At 40.5% G+C, this 18,994-nt stretch overlaps 1 protein-coding gene across 1 annotated transcript; it reads left to right on the top strand.

Moving 5' to 3' along the window:
* The first annotated feature begins 597 nt into the window (after positions 1-597).
* trdmt1 (tRNA aspartic acid methyltransferase 1) lies at positions 598-18,694 on the top strand. Its single transcript, XM_035741658.2, has 11 exons — positions 598-741; positions 1,564-1,673; positions 10,341-10,417; positions 10,610-10,681; positions 11,120-11,185; positions 11,569-11,638; positions 11,733-11,816; positions 12,039-12,370; positions 13,845-13,902; positions 14,154-14,283; positions 18,297-18,694. Exons 1-11 carry the CDS (start codon positions 678-680, stop codon positions 18,395-18,397), a joined length of 1,164 nt encoding a protein of 387 aa, XP_035597551.1. The 5' UTR covers positions 598-677; the 3' UTR covers positions 18,398-18,694.
* Positions 18,695-18,994: the final 300 nt, after the last annotated feature.

The raw sequence follows: 18,994 nt of genomic DNA, 5'->3' as shown, positions 1-18,994 counted from the left end.
ATCATTAGGCTACCCACCAACATGTATCCAACATGAGAGTCAAAGTTGATAAAGAAGTGAATGGCACTCATTATTCAGATCAAAGTTGACTCCCCCTTCCCCCACCCCATTTTATATGGGTTGCTATGGGAATGTGCATATTTACCTCACAGACTTGACCCTTCCCTCTGGAGGGTTTTATAAGTGCACACACACTATAGCCTGCATCTCATCTTAATTTCTTTGTGTTGGGGGAAAAGGTTTAGGTTTCGTATTGCAACATCCCCTCTTGACATGAAAACTATTCAAGCTGACTGTTTCCTTATATAGCATGTGTCTATTTTAGCAAGGTAGAAAAGTATTTCAGGCAGGTTTTAGGATATAATGTAGACTTAATTATAATAAAATACAATAGAACAGAATATAATAGAAAATCACACATTTTTAACTAATGACATTACAGTGTATTACATATTTATAAACCGCATGTCGCCTAATATAATTAACAGCCTAACTATCTACACAGTCTTTACAGATAATGTCTATGAAAATTCCATAGTTCGCAATTAAGTGCGCCTGCGGAACCTTAATATCCGGAACCTTTCTTTTAGTACTCTACTCTGATCGGAAACGCACCAGTAATGCTTGTTTACAATGTGTATGCTGTTAAACCTAGATAGCTCAACTAGGGACCAAACATGGAAAACCTCAGAGTACTAGAATTGTACAGCGGGATCGGAGGAATGCATTATGCATTAGCAGGTAACGTTATGTGAAATATGTAACTGTTCGCTAGTCACTTATGAGTCTGACTTTCTTTTTGTGTCCAAGCATGCTATAAAATGGCTAGCCGCGTCCGCTAACGATAGCAAGTAAATGGTTTTCTTACTGTTGATAGCTAGCTAGCGTTATCTTGTTCTTAATTGGAGAGCAAATACTAAGTTATTGTCTGCAAAGATGACTGGAAATTGATTTATAGCTAGCTTCTCGCCTAGTAAATCTCGCTAATTTACCCCAACTTTCGCTCATGCTCAATTAACCAAGGTTAATAGCACCTGTCCAGCCAACTAACCCTTTTTAATTCCAATAAAGCACATTTTTCTTGAAGTGTTCACTACTCCCCACAAATCTTAAAGCATTGGATTGGTGGAGGCATAGGGGACTAAACTCCACTCCATGGTGAAATAAGTTTCAACTGTGGAGTTTATTTCGTTAGTGGAAGCATGGCTAGCGGGAATGTCTACTATATTTCGTATACCAGTCATTTCCTTTCAATTTAGTGAAAGGAAGTGAACGAGTGTACGCTTTGCTCAGGCAGTGACGTTCATTTGGAATCCGAAGGTTGACGCAGCCTGTCATGCTTTGACTTTCAACAGGTGTCACTGTCGGTATTCATAAAGTCTATGGGACAATACCTGTTGATCATTAGATTACCAGGCTCATCAGCAAACCACTAGGCGTTAGTGCCTACTGTTGTAAATTAGCTGTCCATCTTTTTATTTTGTTATTTTTATTTAACCTTTATTTAACTAGACAAGTCAGTTTTTCATGTTGATTTACACTCCCGTTTCTTTCTCTGTGCAGAGAGTGGTGTGGCAGCAAAGGTGGTAGCTGCAGTGGATGTGAACACCACAGCCAATGAGATCTACAAACACAACTTCCCCAACACTCCTTTACTTCCCAAGACCATAGAGGTGAGCGCTCTTAGACCTGTCATTGAGATCCCGGGTTCACAAGAGTTGCCATACTGCATTCTTAACCAACAGGCTACACTTCTGGGGCACACTATGCCAAAGGAAATTAACAATTTAACTGAAATTGTCAGCTCATGTTAAGTCACATACACCTGCACTTTGAGAGACATTCAAAGTGCCAAGGTTAACATTAAAGGATATTACGAAAGTCTCTCAAACAAACAGTGATTTTAGGTTAAAGAGATTATCTGCTACATTTGTATACTTTTTAGCCAATAGATCTGAAAGTAGCCTCATGAGCCAAAAGTGGTCGCTGAATATTGTGTACTACTTCACATATGTGCACCACATCAATACACTCTCTCACTCACTATACTGTGTGCATCTTGCTAGCGGTCACTCAAATGGTGAGGGGCTGATGTTCGTCGGCTAGAATTTGAATTGCTAGGGGGCTGGCCCACATGGGGGAAATGTAGAGTTGTCTGCTCTGGCAGCATCCAGTCAGTCATGATGCACAACTTGCACTGTCTTCCTAATAATATAGAATAGTCAAGCAGTTATAGGTCTATGTGTCACTCTCTTCAAATTAGCCCAGACAAAATGTAGGGAAAATGGCACAGCTTCCAGAAAAGCAGTCACTTTCAAATTAGAGATTTCGTGGCTAATTAGGGCAAGACAATAATTCTGCTCATAAATTATGAACTACACATTGACACATCCAGCCCAAAGCGGGAGGTTTAAAAAAACACTTAGTAGTCGCCAAAGTTCCAGAACATTTCTTTTGAGCTGTAACCTTCTAAATGTTGTCTTCGTTTCAAAAGGAAGCACTTTGCTGACATGTGTAGATAATTCAGTCATTTCGCTGTTACTATTCTTAGATTAGTTTAAGTGATCTTTGACCTGGATAATAGAAACCAACATGGAATTCTTGTCAATTAGTCTAGTCCTTATACAAGAGTAGCTGTTATTGACACAAGATTGTTAATTTGGATAAATATGCTTTATTAATAGTGGGGGCGTACCACAAAATTAATGCCTTTCGTGTCCATTTTATATTTTAAGTAGAAATTGTGCACAAATATTGCATTTTAAAATCCTGTTATATTAAATGAAGTGCCCTTTTTAATATAGACCATATGACTAATTCAATCAGATTGTTATTATAAATATAGACTTACTAAAGTGTCAAAATTCTGCATTTTGACATGTCCCTCTCTGCACCCTCTGTTACTACTAGGAAGATTTGAACACACTTAACCCTAACATTTCTCCATGTGTTCAACATCATTGTAAAGCTGTGGTTATTTTGTTGTTTTGACAGTCATTTATGAATATTCTTATTTAGGCTATTTCATGTGATTAGCCTACTGATTAATTTACTTCTGTCCCTAGTTTTAAGGCAAACCCTGTGAACTGAACTCTCTTTTTAACATGGAAACTATTCCTTAAAAAATAAAATGATGAAGAAACATTGATCATCTAATACTCAAATCATAGTGTATAAGCTGGTGAGCTGGTTCTGTTCTTTTTGGCCATTTGCTGTTTTGTACTGGAAAACCCAGCGGATCGAGCATAACACATCAACCATGTTGTGCATAGACACAAGCTAGAAATGTTTTAACAATTACATTTCTTTGTGAAGCTTGCATTCAATTGCCACTTCCTGACCCACCTTCCATTCCACCTGTCACAAGGGGATTTATGGCTGATTTATAAGGATATCGTCAACCTTATTACTTTATTTGGCACTTACTATAGTCATTCTTTATTTAACCTCTTGAGATGGGAAAACATGTTTTTTATTAAATTAAACGTGCTCTTTATGACAGAATGTAAAAACTATGTGAAATCCAAAGTTTTTTCAAAATGTCTGAAAAGTCACTGACTTGGTGGAAGACCCATTGAGAGAGGGCCTACTCCTTTAGTGTTGCATAGTCTAGGATGTATTTGTTTGTTTATCTTTTCCCCACATAATCCCATGACTTGTGTTTTTAATAGGCTGTTTGAGGTAATTTAGTAACTGAGGAGCAGGTTAAGTGAGGGGTAAAGGTTGTGTGCTCTGTCAGCATCCAGTCAGACATGATGCACAACTTGCACTGTGTTCCTAACAGGATAGAATATTCATGCTGTTATAGGTCTATGTGTCACTCTTCAAACTAGCCCAGAGTTTCAGTGAAAGCAGAAGGGCAATTCCATGGTAACGGAATTATGCTGAGACTTTATTTTTTTTACACTTTAAAATATATACAAAAAAAAACAAACATTGATTTTAAAGTTTAACACGCCATAGAACTCTATGCACAATGACTATTTTTAACACATTTTATCAAAACACATTTTAATGACATTTTTTATATATATATATATATATATTTTTATATACACTACCATTCAAAAGTTTAGGGTCACTTAGAAATGTCCTTGTTTTTGAAAGAAACTGTCTCTAACCAGAATAGAAAGAGGAATGGGAGGCCCCTGTGCACAACTGAGTAAGAGGACAAGAACATTATAGTGTCTAGTTTGAGAAACAGACGCCTCACAAGTCCTCAACTGGCAGATTCATTAAATGCTACCCACAAAACACCAGTCTCAACGTCAACGGTGAACAGGCGACTCCGGGATGCTGGCCTTCTAGGCAGAGATTCTCTGTCCAGTGTCTGTGTTCTTTTGCCCATCTTAATCTTTTCTTTTTATTGGCCAGCCTGAGATATTACCTTTGTCTTTGCAACTCTGCCTAGAAGGCAAGCATCCTGGAGTTGCCTCTTCACTGTTGACGTTGAGACTGGTCTTTTGTGGGTACTCAACTGGTCTAAAGAAGGACGGTTTATTGCTTCTTTAATCAGGACAACAGTTTTCAGCTGTGGTAACATAATTGCAAAAGGTTTTTTTAATGATCAATTAGCCTTTTAAAATGATAAACTTGGATTATCTAACACAACGTGCCATTGAAACACAAGGAGTGATGGTTGCTGATAATTGGCCTCTGTACGCCTATGTAGATATTCCATTAAAAACCAGCCGTTTCCAGCTACAATGTTAATGTTGTAAATGACCAATGTATACACTTTATTTCTGATCAATTTGATGTTATTTTAATGGACAAAAAACAACTTTTTTTTCTCTCCCAAAAACAAGGACATTTCTAAGTGACCCCAAATGTGTGTGTGTGTGTGTGTGTGTGTGTGTGTGTGTGTGTGTGTGTGTGTGTGTGTGTGTGTGTGTGTGTGTGTGTGTGTGTGTGTGTGTGTGTGTGTGTGTGTGTGTGTGTGTGTGTGTGTGTGTGTGTGTGTGTGTGTGCATATACTATAGGACTCCCAATCACGGCCAGTTGTGATACAGCCTGGATTTACAGGAAGAAATGTGAAGATACAAAGTTTGGTAACAGAATAACATTTATGGAGATTTTACCGTAATTCTGTTACCAAACTTTGCATCTGCATTTACTGTGTACAGTTTCAAAGTAGGCCCAGTCATTTTGCATAGAGTTGTATGGTTTGTTAATCAATATTTTTAGTTTGGCATGCATGCTTTTAAAGTGACTAGGCCTGCTTCCCTTTCCGTAGAATTGCCCAGAAGTAAATGGAAATGATGTTGTTGTAGTGTCTTAGATCCAGGGACATAACCTTACCTGAAGGCAATATAAAGGCTCATAAGCCTGAATGCTTATAACACATTACACAGCAGTATACCTGCAGGCTTTTAGTATGATGTTACCAAATATTTTATTGGTTGTAAAAATAGAGATTAATGTTATGTGCATACCACTGAGAGTTAATGGTTACACACAGACTTCCACTGAGTAGGTTTCCATGACATAGACTGACCAGGTAAAATCTATGATTCCTTAGTTTTGTCACTTTAATCAGTGTAGATTAAGGGGAGGAGAACGGTTAAATAAAGATTTTTTGTTGTTGCCTTGAGACAATTGAGACATGGATTGTGTATGTGTCCTATGCAGATGGTGAATGGGCAAGACAAAGATTTAACATAAGTGCCTTTGAACGGCTTATGGTTGTAGGTGCCAGGCGCACCAGTTTGTGTCAAGAACTGCAAAGCTGCTGGGTTTTTCACGCTCAATATTTGTGTATCAAGAATGGTTCACCATCCAAAGGACATCCAGCCAAACTTGGTACAACTGTGGGAAGCGTTGGAGTCAACATGGGCCGGCATCCCTGTGGAAAGCTTTCAACACCTTATAGAGTCTATGCCCTGATGAAATGAGGGTGTTATGAGGGCAAAAGGGGGGTGCAACTCAATATTAGGATCGTGTTCTTAATTTTGTATACATACATACATACATACATACATACATACATACATACATACATACATACATACATACATACATACATACATACATACATACAGTTGAAGTCGGAAGTTTACATACACTTAGGTTGGAGTCATTAAAACTCGTTTTTCAACCACTCCACAACTTCTTGTTAACAAACTATAGTTTGTTAGGACAAACTATAGTCGGTTAGGACATCTAGTTTGTGCATGACACAAGTAATTTTTCCAACAATTGTTTACAGACAGATTATTTCACTTATAATTCACTGTATCACAATTCCAGTGGGTCAGAAGTTTACATACACTTAGTTGACTGTGCCTTTAATCAGCTTGGAAAATTCCCGAAAATGATATGTCTTTAGAAGCTTCTGATAGGCTAACTGACATCATTTGAGTCAATTGGAGGTGTACTTATGGATTCAAGGCCTAGCTTCACAAACAGTACCTCTTTGCTTGACATCATGAGAAAACCACACAGCCGTCATACCGCTCAGGAAGGAGACTCGTTCTGTCTCCTAGAGATGAACGTACTTGGGTGCGAAAAGTGCAAATCAATCCCAGAACAACAACAACGGCCCTTGTGAAGATGCTGGAGGAAACAAGTACAAAATTATCTATATCCACAGTAAAACAAGTCCTATATCGACATAACCTGAAAGGCCGCTCAGAAAGGAAGAAACCACTGCTCCAAAACCGGCATAAAAAAACAGACTACAGTTTGCAACTGCACATGGGGACAAAGATTTGTACTTTTTGGAGATATGTCCTCTTGTGTGATGAAACAAAAATAGGACTGTTTGGCCATAATAACCATTGTTATGTTTAGAGAAAAAAGGGGGATGCTTGCAAGCCAAAGAACACCATCCCAACGTGAAGCACAGGGGTGGCAGCATCATGTTGTGGGCGTGCTTTGCTGCAGGAGGGACAGGTGCACTTCACAAAATAGATGGCATTATGAGAAGGGAAAATTATGCTTAGTCGCAAATGGGTCTTCCAAATGGACAATGACCCCCAAGCATACTTCCCGAAGTTGTGGCAAAATGGCAACAAAGTCAAGGTATTGGAGTGGCCATCACACCCTGACCTCAACCCTACAGAACATTTGTGGGAACTGAAAAAGCATGTGCGAGCAAGGAGGCCTACAAACCTGACTCAGTTACACTAGCTCTGTCAGGAGGAATGGGCCAAATTTCATCCAACTTATTGTGGGAAGGTTTTTGAAGGCTACCCAAAATGTTTGACCCAAGTTAAACAATTTAAATGCAATGCAACCAAATACTAATTGAGTGCATGTAAACTTCTGACCCACTGGGGATGTGATGAAAGAAATAAAAGCTGAAATAATTTTTCTCTATTCTTACATTTCACATTCTTAAGATCAAGTGGTGATCCTAACTGACCCAAGACAGAGATTTTTTTCTATGATTAAATGTCAGGAATTGTGAAAAACTGAGTTTAAAGCTATTTGGCGAAGGTGTATGTGAACTTCCGACTCAACTGTGTGTAATATATATATATACACATACATACATACATACATACATACATACATACAGTGGGGAGAACAAGTATTTGATACACTTCAACTGTGAGAGACGGAATCTAAAACAAAAATCCAGAAAATCACATTGTATGATTTTGAAGTTATTCATTTGCATTTTATTGCATGACATTAGTATTTGATCACCAACCAACCAGTAAGAATTCTGGCTCTCACAGACCTGTTAGTTTTTCTTTAAGAAGTCCTCCTGTTCTCCATTACCCGTATTAACTGCACCTGTTTGAACTCGTTACCTGTATAAAAGACACCTGTCCACACACTCAATCAAACAGTCTCCAACCTCTCCTCAATGGCCAAGACCAGAGAGCTGTGTAAGGACATCAGGGATAAAATTGTAGACCTGCACAAGGCTGGGATGGGCTACAGGACAACAGGCAAGCAGCTTGGTGAGAAGACAACAACTGTTGGCGCAATTATTAGAAAATGGAAGAAGTTCAGGTTGACGGTCAATCACCCTCGGTCTGGGGCTCCATGCATGATCTCACCTCGTGGGGCATCAATGATCATGAGGAAGGTGAGGGATCAGCCCAGAACTACACGGCAGACCTGGTCAATGACCTGAAGAGAGCTGGGACCACATTCTCAAAGAAAACCATTAGTAACACATTACGCCGTCATGAATTAAAATCCTGCAGCGCACGTAAGGTCCCCCTGCTCAATCCAGCGCATGTCCAGGCCCGTCTGAAGTTTGCCAATGACCATCTGGATGATCCAGAGGAGGAATGGGAGAAGGTCATGTGGTCTGATGAGACAAAAATAGAGCTTTTTGGTCTAAACTCCACTCGCCGTGTTTGGAGGAAGAAGAAGGATGAGTACAACCCCAAGAACACTATCCCAACCGTGAAGCATGGAGGTGGAAACATCTTACATCCGTAAGAAGCATCTCAAGGTCCTGGAGTGGCCTAGCCAGTCTCCAGACCTGAACCCAATAGAAAATCTTTAGAGGGAGCTGAAAGTCCGTATTGCCCAGCGACAGCCCCAAAACCTGAAGCATCTGGAGAAGGTCTGTATGGAGGAGTGGGCAAAAAGCCCTGCTACAGTGTGTGCAAACCTGTTCAAGAACTACAGGAAACTTATGATCTCTGTAATTGCAAACAAAAGTTTCTGTACCAAATATTAAGTTCTGCTTTTCTGATGGATCAAATACTTATGTCATGCAATAAAATGCAAATGAATTACTTAAAAATCATATAATGTTCTGGATTTTTGTTTTAGATTCCGTCTCTCACAGTTGAAGTGTACCTATGATGAAAATTACAGACCTCTACATGTTTTGTAAGTAGGAAATCCTGCAAAATCGACAGGTTATCAAATACTTGTTCTCCCCACTGTGTGTGTGTGTGTGTGTGTGTGTGTGTGTGTGTATATATATTACACACACACACACAGTGGGGCAAAAAAAGTGTTTAGTCAGCCACCAATTGTGCAAGTTCTCCCACTTAAAAAGATGAGAGAGGCCTGTAATTTGCATCATAGGTACACTTCAACTATGATAGACAAAATGAGAAAAAAATCCAGAAAATCACATTGTAGGATTTTTAATGAATTTATTTGCAAATTATGATGGAAAAATAAGTATTTGGTCACCTACAAACAAGCAAGATTTCTGGCTCTCACAGACCTGTAACTTCTTCTTTAAGAGGCTCCTCTGTCCTCCACTCGTTACCTGTATTAATGGCACATGTTTGAACTTGTTATCAGTATAAAATATACCTGTCCACAACCTCAAACAGTCACACTCCAAACTCCACTATGGCCTAGACCAAAGAGCTGTCAAAGGACACCAGAAACAAAATTGTAGACCTGCACCAGGCTGGGAAGACTGAATCTGCAATAAGTAAGCAGCTTGGTTTGAAGAAATCAACTGTGGGAGCAATTATTAGGAAATGGAAGACATACAAGACAACTGATAATCTCCCTCGATCTGGGGCTCCACGCAAGATCTCACCCAGTGGGGGTCAAAATTATCACAAGAACGGTGAGCAAAAATCCCAGAACCACACTGGGGGACCTAGTGAATGACCTGCAGAGATCTGGGACCAAAGTAACAAAGCCTACCATCAGTAACACACTACGCCGCCAGGGACTCAAATCCTGCAGTGCCAGACGTGTCCCCCTGCTTAAGATGAAGATGAAACGTGGCCGGGTCTTTCAGCATGACAATGATCACAAACACACTGCCTGGGCAACAAAGGAGTGGCTTCATAAGAAGCATTTCAAGGTCCTGGAGTGGCCTAGCCAGTCTCCAGATCTCAACCCCATAGAAAATCTTTGGAGGGAGTTGAAAGTCTGTGTTGCCCAGCAACAGCCCCAAAACCTCACTGCTCTAGAGGAGATCTGCATGGAGGAATGGGCCAAAATACCAGCAACAGTGTGAAGACTTACAGAAAACGGTTGACCTCTGTCATTGCCAACAAAGGGTATATAACAAAGTATTGAGATAAACTTTTGTTATTGACCAAATACTTATTTTCCACCATAATTTGCAAATAAATTCATAAAAAATCCTACAATGTGATTTTCTGTTGAAGTGTACCTATGATGAAAATTACAGGCCTCTCTCATCTTTTTAAGTGGGAGAACTTGCACAATTGGTGGCTGACTAAATACTTTTATATGTATATATAGTTTCTTTCATAATCAGTCTTATATACAGTAGCAATGGCTTACATAGAAAGCTGTCAATCAGTCATAATTCCATAGCACAATCACAGCTTTGAGTAGAAGATAAAATGCTGTTTTTTTAATCAATTCAAACAAAAAATGTATCTGTCATTTTGTGTAGCTTCAAAGTATTTTTGTTTTGGTTTCAGGGAATGACATTGGATGATTTCAACAAACTGGCGTTTGATATGATCTTGATGAGCCCTCCATGCCAACCTTTCACTAGGTACGTGCGCGTGCGTGCGTGCGTGCGTGCGTGCGTGCGTGCGTGCGTGTGTGTGTGTGTGTGTGTGTGTGTGTGTGTGTGTGTGTGTGTGTACACATGTCCCTAAGACCTGGTGTTAGCATTTACAGATAATCTCTGTTAGTTCATAGATGTGTTAATGAAGGGACACTGCAATCGTCTTCCTCTCTGTAGGATTGGGTTACAAGGTGACATATCGGACCCCAGAACCAAGAGCTTTCTCTACATCCTCGACCTTCTACCAAGGTTAGACACAAACATTTACACTCCCTATTCATCTTTCCACTTGGTCACTCTTTCCAAGGCCTTGTTTGTTTTATAGGTAGCCAATAGGCCTACTCTGTTTTGTACTATTTCTAGCCATAGGATTGAAGTTCATTCATTCTTTTCCTCCACTGTAGTTACTCAGTTTCCCCTCTTTGTTGCCTAGCTAGTAGCTATTTCTGGAGTCATTAATTCAGTTCCTGGCCTCTGAAACCATTGTTCGACACCCTCGTGACCATGTCATTTTCTTACTCATTACATTCTGTTCATAGATATACTGATGTAATAATATCCTGTTGCATATTGCACATTCAGAGTGTAATAATATTAGCATCCATATGAATTCACCTCTCTGAATTATGTCTTTATTTTAATGAATAAATACATGCTGTGTGGTTTGACCCTCATCTTTCCCTGTAGGCTCATCAAGTTGCCACGCTTCATTCTGCTGGAGAACGTGAAAGGCTTTGAGACGTCCTCCGCCAGGTAACCATGGAGACGGGAGTCCCCTGCTTTGGAAGGTCGCCATGGTTACCCTGTTGGTGGCCAATGGGGTCCCGGGACAGGCTGTGTGTTTAGCCTTTGTCTGTCGCTGTGGATCAGATCAGTGTAGAAAACTTTCTCTGAGCACCAGAGCGCCCACTTCTCGACTAAGTCCTGTAGGCCTATACATTTTTCAGCTAAATGCTATTTTTTTTTATTTTGGTTACCACATAATTTCTCTAGTGCCCCTTTACTTTTCAACTGTCATGTACAGTGCATTTACTACAGTCTTGTAAAAAATATATATATATGATCTTACGTTGTCTGTGATATGGCAGAAGGTATGCCAAGAGTGATGTCTGAATAGTTTTTCCTACTCTGCCTAGAGACTCTTTGGTGAAAACGCTAAAGGAATGTGGATACAACTATCAGGAGCTCATGGTTTCTCCTACATGTGTAAGACATCACCTTTCTTTACATTTGCTTGCATTGAAATGATGAGCAGCATAGTGAGCTTACACATCTTCATTCTGTCTATCTCTGTTCACAGCTGGGGATGCCCAACTCCAGACTCCGGTATTTCATGATTGCCAAAGCACCACCAGGATCTTTCTCCTTCCACACCACTTCAGAGGTGGGGCTCGGGCACCTTAACATCAATCTGTATTATGTTATGGATAGGATGTACCTAACTACATGTACTGATGTCTACTTCGCATTCCTGAAAGACAGTAGCTCCATACACTTTTTGGGCAACATTGTCTTCATATACATTTTGTAGACAACATCCTGGTTTTATGTCTTTGTCACCACCAAGTAAATAATGTGAGGTAAACTTATTTCCTCCCATGACCAGATCCAGGAAGGTTTCCCGCAACCCGCAGACGAGGTCTTATTAGAGCCCAGTTCTCCAATCTCACCTAGTCCTACTTCAACCGCCTACCAAGAGGAAGATCACAAGGAAGATGAAGGTGGTATCCTGTACAAGCTAGAGCGGGCTCAGGATGCTGAGAGGAAGAGCACTCAGAACAGAGACCAGTCCCTCAGACAGATCAGTGTCTACCTGGAGGACCAGGGAGAAGGGGAGATGGAGCAGTACCTCCTTCCCACGAAGACCTTGCTGCGCTACGCTCTGCTCATGGATATAGTCAGGCCCACCTGCAGGAGATCTGTCTGCTTCACCAAAGGGTATGGCATCAAGCTGCGCTGGAGCATAGACACACTAGTTTTTTTTTTCCTGGATCAAAAAGGGATTTAAGTGGTAAGCCCGTCGGTGCAGCTGAATTTCAGAGAACGTTTTAGAGGCCCCCATCTTGGCGGTGTAGTGGCTTATAGGAATTTTTAAGCTTAATTTCCTGCATTTCAAAACATTTCTCCATAGGGCTGAGAGACATTTTTTGCAGCTTTTAAAGGAATTTCCTGCAATTCGACAGTCTGCTATGGAGACCGAGAGAAAATGTTGCAGTTTTAAAGGTAGACTCAGTGATATTATTTTCAATGACGGCCTAGGAACAGTGGGTTAACTGCCTGTCCTTGTCAGCTCGGGGGTTTGAACTTGCAACCTTCTGGCTACTAGTCCAACGCTCTAACCAATAGGCTACCCTGCCGCCCCCCATATGACGTAGATGCAGAAAGTAAACAGCATAGTGGGTCACTTAATCATAACAAAATCTATACTGCTCAATTCATTGTTCTGGGAAATTTCAATTCTCCCTGACTGTCTTGCTTTTATTTAGGTAATTGTTCATTTTCAAAGATTATATTATATAAAATATTCAGGTTCATTATCTTCTACATATTTCATATCTGGTTTTAGTCATTTTAAATTTACACTGAAAGCGTTTATCCATCCCCATTATTCTAATAACATTTAATAAAAAAATATATAAATACAGGTGCCTTCGGAAGGTATTCAGACCCTTTGCGTTTTTCCACATTTTGTTACGTTACAGCCTTATTGTAAAATGTATCAAATAAATACATATCCTCAGCAATCTACACACAATAACACATAATGACAAAGCAAAAAAGTTTTTTGTAAACCGATCGAACATCTCTGGAGAGACCTGAAAATAGCTGTCCAGCAACACTCCTCATCATACTGTACCTGACACAGCTTGAGAGGACCTACAGAGAGGAATGGGAGAAACTCCCCAAATACAGTTGTGCCAAGCTTGTAGCGTCATAGACCAAGAAGACTCGAGGCTGTAATCACTGCCTACGGTGCATCAACTAAGTACTGAGTAAACGGTCTGAATACTTATGTATATGTCATATTTCCGTTTTTTAATTTTGAATAAATTAAAAATGTTTTTGCTTTTTTTTATGGGGTATTAACTTTAGAATAAGGATGTAACCTAACAATGTGGAAAAAGTCTGAATACTGAATACTGTCTGTCTACGGTCTGAATACTTTCCGAAGGCACTGAATATATGTATTTCACACTGTTTGTACTTTGGCGACCCGAAAAAACACTAGGCGGCCCGCCGAAGGATTTCAGTGGCAGAAAAACAGTGTAGAGTAGCACAGCTTTACATCATTCTCTCACTTAATCTAGCCTGGGATAACATGCATTTTATCCTACATGTTTTCCATGTGTTGGTATCGTTCTTGTGTAAACTTTAGTATTTGCTGATTTTTGTGTCCCCTATTTTTCCACAGCTATGGACACTACGTGGAGGGAACAGGCTCTGTGCTTCAGTCCTGTATGGAAACCGATGTAGGTTTTTGACCTTACAACCTTACACAAGCCACACGTGTCTTCTAATAGATCACTTAGCCAGCTTAGGGATATGTCTACCCTCGCAATGTCTAGTTGGTCTTAGACCTGCCTAGCTGCTCCATTACCTGTCTCAATGTGTACATTTAACGTGACAGGAAGCAGAAGTGAGCAGGGTGTTGCATGTGCCTAGGAGAACAGGGTGAGCTCTGCCCTGACAGATATATTCTTTGTTTTGCGTTTCCCCTCAGATGGAAGCAGCGTTTAAGTCTCCGGAGCATCTGTCTGATGAGGAGAAACTAAATCAGCTGTCCAGGTTGAAGCTCCGCTACTTCTCCCCCAGAGAGATAGCCAACCTCATGGGCTTCCCCAAGCACTTCAGTGAGTCATACACACCCATTAGCCAATAACATAAGACGTCTATTTGATTAGTTAGTCAATCAAGAATATTTCCAATCAAATGCAGTACAAAACTCCATAAATCATAGGCCTAATACTGTAGGCCATGTGAGGACCTTACTCACAAAGTGCTGAAATTAAAACTAGCCTGCAGCCTACACTAGTTAATTAGTTTGTTGTCGTCACAGCAAACACAGCACGGCTAATGCCTAGTCTTCTGCGCTTGGTAGTTTGCTCCATGTAACCAGGTTAGTTACGGTGAGTGCTAAGCCTAGTTGGCTGTTGTGTTTTTCTGTGCAAAGGTTTTAGCGTAAGGAGCTTTCTGGGTTGGTGATATAATTAGAGAGTAGAGGACGTAGGAAGCCGGCCAAGGTAACAAGATGAGCGAGACCAGAGAGTAAGGGCCTGAGGGATGACAAAAGGGATGAGGGATGACAAAAGAAGGGATCTTAATACTAAGCTAACATATGGAATTGTTTTAAGGTGGTAATTTCATGGATAATTTAATTTTTGGACCCCTTTTAGGTATAAAAAAATATATATATATATAGATATGTTTGTTTGGGTTAAGATACATAATTTGGCCTTTACTACTGTAGAAACGCATCGACTAAGACACTCATAAATGGCAAAAAAATGAGTCAAAAAAATAAATCATAAGGAATAAGGTTTTGAAGTGTCTGTCTTTTTCTAGAAGATATAAGAAAGCTCAGGAAATATACAATTTAATTTGTACACATATAAACCCCTTGACTTTCCACATTTGTTACTTTAAAGCCTTATTCTAAAATGTATTCTAAATTGCCCCCCCCCCACCCCATAATGATAAAGCCTAAACCTGTTTTTGCTAAATGTTTGCAAATGTATTTAAAAAAAAAAAAACTGAAATATAACATTTACATGCAGTACCAGTCAAAAGTTTGGTCACCTACTCATTCCAGGGCTTTTCTTTATTTTGACTATTTTCTACATTGTAGAATAATAGTGAAGACAACACAACTATGAAATAAAACCAATGTAATCATGTAGTAACCAAAACTGTTAAACAAATCTAAGTATATTTGCGATTCTTCAGAGTAGCCATCCTTTGCATTGATGACAGCTTTGCACACTCTTGGAATTCTCTCAACCAGCTTCATGAGGTAGTCACCTGGAATGCATTTCAATTAACAGGTGTGCCCTGTTAATTTGTTGTATTTCTTTCCTTAATGTGTTTGAGCCAATCAGTTGTGTTGTGACATGGCAGGGGTGGTATTCAGAAGCTATCCCTATTTGGTAAAAAAAAGTCCATATTATACCAAGAACAGCTCAAATAAGCGAAGAGAAATGACAGTCCATCATTACTTTAAGACATGAAGGTCAGTCAAATTTGTGTCAAAAGTGCAGTTGCAAAAACCATAAAGTGCAATGATGAAACTGGATCTCATGAGGACCGCCACAGGAAAGGAAGACCCAGACTTACCTCTGCTGCAGAGGATAAGTTCATTAGAGTCAACTGCACCTTAGATTGCACCACAAATAAATGCTTCACAGAGTTCAAGTAACAGACACATCTCAACATCAACTGTTCTGAGGAGATTGCGTGAATCAGGCCTTCATAGTCAAATTGCTGCAAAGAAACCACTACTAAAGGACACCAGTAAGAAGAAGAGACTTGCTTGGGCCAAGAAACACGAGCAATGGACATTAGACCGGTGGAAATCTGTCCTTTGGTCTGATGAGTACAAATTGGAGATTTTTGGTTCCAACCACCGTATCTTTGTGAGATGCAAAGTAGCTGAACAGATGATCTCATCATGTGTGGTTCCCACCATGAAGCATGGAGGAGGAAGTGTGATGTTGTGGAGGTGCTTTGCTGGTGACAGTCTGATATATTTAGAATTCAAGGCACACTTAACCAGCATGGCTACTATAGCATTCTGCAGTGATACGCCACCCCATCTGGTTTGCGCTTAGTGGGACTATCGTTTCGTTTTTCAACAGGACAATGACCCAACCCACCTCCAGGCTGTGTAAGGGGTATTTGACAAGGAAGGAGATTGATGGAGTGCTGCATCAGATGATCTGGCCTCCACAGTCATCCGACCTCAACCCAACTTGGATGGTTTGGGATGAGTTGGACCGCAGAGTGAAGGAAAAGCAGCCAACAAGTGCTCGGCATATGTGGGAACTCCTTCAAGACTGTTGGAAAAGCATTCCAGGTGAAGCTGGTTGAGAGAATGCCAAGAGTGTCCAAAGCTGTCATCAAGGCAAAGGGTGGCTTCTTTGAAGAATCTTAAATATATTTTGATTTGTTAACACTTTTTTTGGGTTACTACATGATTCCATATGTGTTCATGGTGTTGATGTCTTCACTATTATTCTACAATGTAGAAACTAGTAAAAATAAAGAGAACCCTGGAATGAGTAGGTGTATCCAAACGTTTGACTGCTACTGTAAGTATTCAGACCCTTTACTCAGCACTTTGTTGAAGCACCTTCGCGCTCGATGCACAGCTATTTTCAGGTCTGTCTAGAGCTGTTCGATCGGGTTTAAGTCTGGGCTCTGGCTGGGTCTCTCAAGAACATTCCTAGACTTGTCCCAAAGCCACTCCTGCATTGTCTTGGCTGTGTGCTTAGGATCATTTTCCGGTTGCTTAGGGTCATTGTCCTGTTGGAAGGTGAACTCTCCCCCCAAATCTGAGGTCCTAAGTGCTCTGGAGCAGGTTTTTATCAAGGACCTCTTTGTACTTTGTTACTTTCCCTCGATCAGGACTAGTCGCCCAGTCCCTGCCGCTGAAAACCATCCCCACAGCATGATGGCTCCACCACCGTAGGGATGGAGCCAGGTTTCCTCCAGACGTGATGCTTGGCGCTCAGGCCAGAGAGTTCAATCTTGTATCTCATGTTCTGAGAGTCCTTTAGGTGCCTTTTGGCAAACTCCAAGTGGGCTGTCATGTGCCTTTTACTGAGGAGTGGCTTCCGTCTGGCCACTCTACCATAAAGGCCTGATTGGTGGAGTGCTGATAGATGATTGTCCTTCTGGAAGGTTCTCCCATCTCAACAGAGGATCTCTGGAGCTCAGTCAGAGTGACCATCAGGGTCTTGGACACCTCCCTAATTGCTCAGTTTGGCTGGGCAGCCAGCTCTAGGAAGAGTCTTGGTGGTTCCAAACCTCTTCCATTTAAGAATGATGGAGGCCACTGTGTTCTGGGGGACCTTCAATGCTGCAGAAATGTTTTGGACTCCCAAGTTGTAGAAACATCTCAAGGATGATTAATGGAAATGGATGCACCTGGGCTCAATTTAGAGTCTCATAGCAAAGGGTCTGAGTACTTATGTAAATAAGGTCATTCTGTTTTTAAGCGTAATACATTTACAAACATTTCTACAATCTGTTTTTGTTTTGTCATTATGAGTTATTCTATGTAGATTGAGGTAAAACAGAATAAGGCTGTAACGTAACAAAATGTGGAAAAATTGAAGGGGGTCTTAATACTTTCCGAATGCACTGTATTTAACCCCTTATTTTTGTTGGCTCAAAACTACTTCCATTAGTTTGTATGTGTTACCTTCAGACGAGTCCCAATCACACATGGGGGTCGCAGAGCAAAACGGAGAGAGTCACCCCTGGCCTACAAGGGTTTGGCATTTTTATAGGACATACCATTCGGACGCTACAGAAGTTTTCGTGAGAAAATGAGATGAGATGTCTCATGGTCTGACAAACACCGCTGTAGCTTGGCCACCTTCCACCACAAATGCGGAAGATCGACATAGGCGGACTTGGTGGATGGAGACGCAGCCCACATTTTGATGGTGGTTTTTTCATTATGTTCCTTAGACATGTGTCAATAGACTCTCTCTTAAGGATTTTAATGAGGTATGGGCATTCTCATAATACTATTTAGTCACTTGACAATATTGGGAAAAACTAACCTGGAAATCAGGATCTGTTTAGTCTTGTTCATAGGATAATATGTGACGTAATGAATTTGTGTTTTTTTTTTTTTCAGCTGTCCCAAAGAACATTTCCACCAAGCAGCAATACCGAGTCCTGGGGAATAGCCTGAACGTACATGTGGTTGCCCGGCTCATAGAACTCTTGGTATCCTAACCAGGCATATGCAACTCGTGGTATCCTAACCATGTGTATACAACTCATGGTATCCTAACAAAAAATACTATCTGCCTCGGGAAAAATACTGTTTTCCAGTGTATGTTTTATAACTGAGATAATGTAGCCACAGTCTGTCTGTCCTACAGTCCACAGTTGATCCAGCGGGACAAGTTGCATTCTGTATTTATTGACCAAACTGTGTAAATGATGTTCTACACGACATGGATTGGAATCATGGAATCAACCTTTGCAGATGCCTTTGCTAACTGAATTAAATAAAATGTTTTTTTGATACATTATTTTGTTCTGATTTTCTCAACTTGTATGTATTGTGATGGTTCTTCTTTTTGGCAGTAATTATGAATATGATTTGAGCCTTCCTCGTTTGTCAAGGAAGTTCAAAAACCTTTTTCATCTTTTATACATGAGAGAAACTCCTCATCTCATTTGGACCGTACACTCATTTGAACCATACACTAAGGAATAAGCTTCAAACAGCCAGGTCCCTGCATGAGTTACTGTTAGCTAACTAACGTTCACCCCAGCCGCTCCTTAACCTCTGGTTATTCATCTCTTAAATCATGTGATGGCTCG

Source organism: Oncorhynchus keta, chromosome 28, assembly GCF_023373465.1.
Source record: "Oncorhynchus keta strain PuntledgeMale-10-30-2019 chromosome 28, Oket_V2, whole genome shotgun sequence".
NCBI lineage: Eukaryota > Metazoa > Chordata > Actinopteri > Salmoniformes > Salmonidae > Oncorhynchus > Oncorhynchus keta.
Note: the sequence above shows the minus strand (reverse complement) of the source record. Positions and strands in the feature narration are given on the sequence as shown.